The sequence below is a fragment of the Coffea arabica genome, chromosome 5e, assembly GCF_036785885.1.
Source record: "Coffea arabica cultivar ET-39 chromosome 5e, Coffea Arabica ET-39 HiFi, whole genome shotgun sequence".
In the NCBI taxonomy this organism is placed as follows: Eukaryota; Viridiplantae; Streptophyta; class Magnoliopsida; order Gentianales; family Rubiaceae; genus Coffea; species Coffea arabica.
In genome coordinates this window covers 1,582,005-1,585,166 of record NC_092318.1, presented here as the reverse complement: position 1 = coordinate 1,585,166, position 3,162 = coordinate 1,582,005, and the positions used below count along the sequence as shown (strand labels likewise).

General features: G+C 39.8%; 1 protein-coding gene across 1 annotated transcript; it reads left to right on the top strand.

Moving 5' to 3' along the window:
• The first annotated feature begins 472 nt into the window (after positions 1-472).
• LOC140006361 (putative F-box protein At1g53550) lies at positions 473-1,720 on the top strand. Its single transcript, XM_072048174.1, has one exon. It carries the CDS (start codon positions 473-475, stop codon positions 1,718-1,720), a length of 1,248 nt encoding a protein of 415 aa, XP_071904275.1.
• The last annotated feature ends 1,442 nt before the right edge of the window (positions 1,721-3,162 follow it).

Sequence of the window (3,162 nt, the reverse complement as noted above, 5' to 3'; positions counted from 1 at the left end):
CCTTTTACCAACTAAAAAAAGGCAAGAAAACCGAACAAGCTCAAACCACAACATTTTTTACGTTTTGTGAACTTCATAATGTTGTTGCCAAACATTGAGAATTTTTTGAGCTCGTTTGGCATTTTTCCATCAGCTTTTAAATTGAAAACATTGTTGGAATCCTTGACGGATAAGGATTCCAAGGATTCCAAATCCACAGGAGTCTTCTAGGGACATCTAGTCTGATCAGGGCAATGTATTTATATGTTTTAACCAAGCCAAAAGTTTAATAAAAGAACTTATACAAGATCATGGACGAAACAGCGTTCGATCATGATCAAAACCATGGTTCAAAGTTTCGGTCAAGTCATCACCGGAATGGAACCCTCTGATACGATGCCGAGATGGATGTGGAACGGTCCTGGCCGCCCACAACCATGACCCGTAATCGCGACTTTGAACCATAAATCAAAACATAGATGAGAAGCAACAGATGAACAAGAGAAGGAAGAAGATTATCAGAGCAGCCATGGTTACAACAAGTAATGGCTCAATAACCCAGCAAAAGCTGCAGCAGCAGTTGCCCAATGATTTGGTCTTTGGTTTGCTGATGAAGCTTGAAAAGGTCAAGAACCTACACAAGTACAAATGCGTTTCGAAAAGCTGGTGTTCAATCATCAGCAGTCCTCAGTTCCCTGCCAGTTATCGAAGTTTTCACCGCGGTGGCCTTCTGATTTCCATCCCTGAACGCATTGCCGGTCTCAGACAACTCTCTTTCTACTACTCATCCGTTCTTGTTGAAGAGCAGCCCGTAGAGCCCTTCTTTTGCAGTTTTAAAATGCCCGTGTCGAAATTTTTTGGTGGAATTGCAGAGGTGATCAATGGGATCACTTGTGTTTTTTATCAGAACGTTGTGTTTGTCTGCAATGTTTGTAGTGGAGAAAAGATGATTCTTCCAGACCCTGTTTTCCGAGATCATAATTCTGTTAATACTAGTACAAAACTCTTTTTGGGATATGATGCTTCTAATAGTGGGGTGTATAAATTGCTGAAGCTACGCAAAGTTGAAAGACAGGGCACCGATTTTGATGAGCTTGAAGCTGAAATTCTCACTCTTGGTTGTGGTTCTTGTTCACGGAGAGAAGTACTGCAGCCAGTGGCAGGAATTGTGGTTGATGGAATTTTTTCAACAGGGTACCTTTTAGTTAAAGGAGTAATGTATTGGATTGTTAATTGCCTTGATAATCAGCCAAGACTGGTTTCTTTTGACTTCAAGAAAGACAGGTTTGATCTGATTCAACCCCCGCCGGATTACAAATTTTTAGTCCATCCAAAGGAATGGCAATTTGTGCAGTTCAAGGGACACCTAGGCCTGTTGAATTCTGATTATGTCTGTTTTGGGGTTCACTTGCTAGATCATGATGGTAATGAAGCCAAATGTTGGATCAAGCAATATATCCCCTGGCCACTTGGATCAGATTCAGAAGAGAGAACTGCCGTATTTGTTGGCAATCTTCCCACCGGCCAGATATTGTTTTCCAACCTTAAGTTACTAGATCAGAAGAAGTCGAAGTCAGCTTGCGTGCCAATTTATTCATATGATCATCAGAAAAATAGGTTTGAGAGGCTGTTGGTTGGCAGCCCACCTCAGATACGTCATGCTACAAATTTTGGTGTTGGGGTAACTTTTCTAGAGGAAAATCTTGCCCCATTAGATTTTTTGCTCAGTGAGGGTCATTAGGAAGTAGTGGACGCTGTTGAACTTAAATCAAGTTTCTTATGCTGCGAAATAATAATCGCAGACATCATATCATATCATATTAGAAATTGGATTTTTTTTTTGTTTACATTCTTTGCTGTAGCTTTATACATTTTATTCTAGGATCTAAACCAGATGGGATATAATAAGAAAACAGGAAAATGTAGATGAAATAATAAAGGAATAAGGATTCCAACTCTTATGAAGAGAACGATAGGATTTGTGGGGGAACTTGATTTACTATCTTGGAAACCTAGGAATTAAATCAAGTTTCTTTTATTTGATAGTTGCCAAATTGTAGAAGCTGGAGTCCGATTGTATAATTGATTCCTTTGTTGGTTTGGAAACCATGCTATAGAAATCTTAGCAATCTACATACATGTATTAGTCCAAGGCTACTGATGTATTATTTTGTGGGATTGTTTATCTTTCCTGTAGGATATCTTCCTACATCCAAGTTTAGTATTTTCCACGGATTTGGGGAATAATCCCTGATTGAGCTCACCTGGAAGAAGCAGACCATATTCCAAGGAGAAGATCATGGATTCAGACACTTGATGATCAAAAAATGGATGAGAGGAATCGTCAGAATTCTAATCAAACAGCAGAAGGCATTGCTGTAAATGGCTCAATAATCTCATAACAGAAGCAGTTATCAGATGACTTGGTTTTTGAAATACTTGTAAGGCTTCAAAGGGTCAAGAATCTGCACAAGTGCAAGTGCCTTTCAAAGTATTGGTGCTCAATCATATCATGGTGGCATCCTAATACTCATCCCAGTCTACATTGATGCCAGATCTGATCAACTAGAAAACCCTGACACAGAAGCACCCGTAGAATTTCAGTTCTTTTACTCAACACTTGTACGTCTGATAAAATTCGATAGAAAAATCTTTTCAAGTGAGAGCCTTTGGTTGGTGGGATCCTGTATTGGGTAGTTGATTGTGAGGATGATTGTAGAAGGCTGATTTCTTTTGATCTCAACATAGAGAAATTCCAATTGATAGAACTGCCAGACGATGCATTATTCAGGATAAAGGGATACAGATGGGAGCTTGTACAATTCATGAGACGTATAGGTCTGTTGATTCCCACTGATTTTGAAACTCTTAGGTGTTTTGTCATTCGTACATTAATGAAGGTAAATCCTGGAGCAGGCATGACATTCCCTTGCCTTCAGAAGTTTTGGCAAGGGGAACAGCTTATGTTGGCAACCTCCCTACTGGGAAGATATTATTTTTCGACCTACCAAATAAGAAGCCCAGTTGCTTTACAATTGTTTATTCATATGATCATCAGACAAACAAGCTTGATAGGCTACTTGTCGGCAGGCTCCCTGACATACGGTATCCTACACAGTGTCGGGTAACTTAACTTAGATGCTTTACTGAGTGGGGGTCGTCAATTGCAATCCTAACGCAAGG

Bases quoted from the DNA above. Each gene is read 5' to 3' on its own strand.
- LOC140006361 (XM_072048174.1), top strand. From the start codon at position 473: ATGAACAAGAGAAGGAAGAAGATTATCAGAGCAGCCATGGTTACAACA.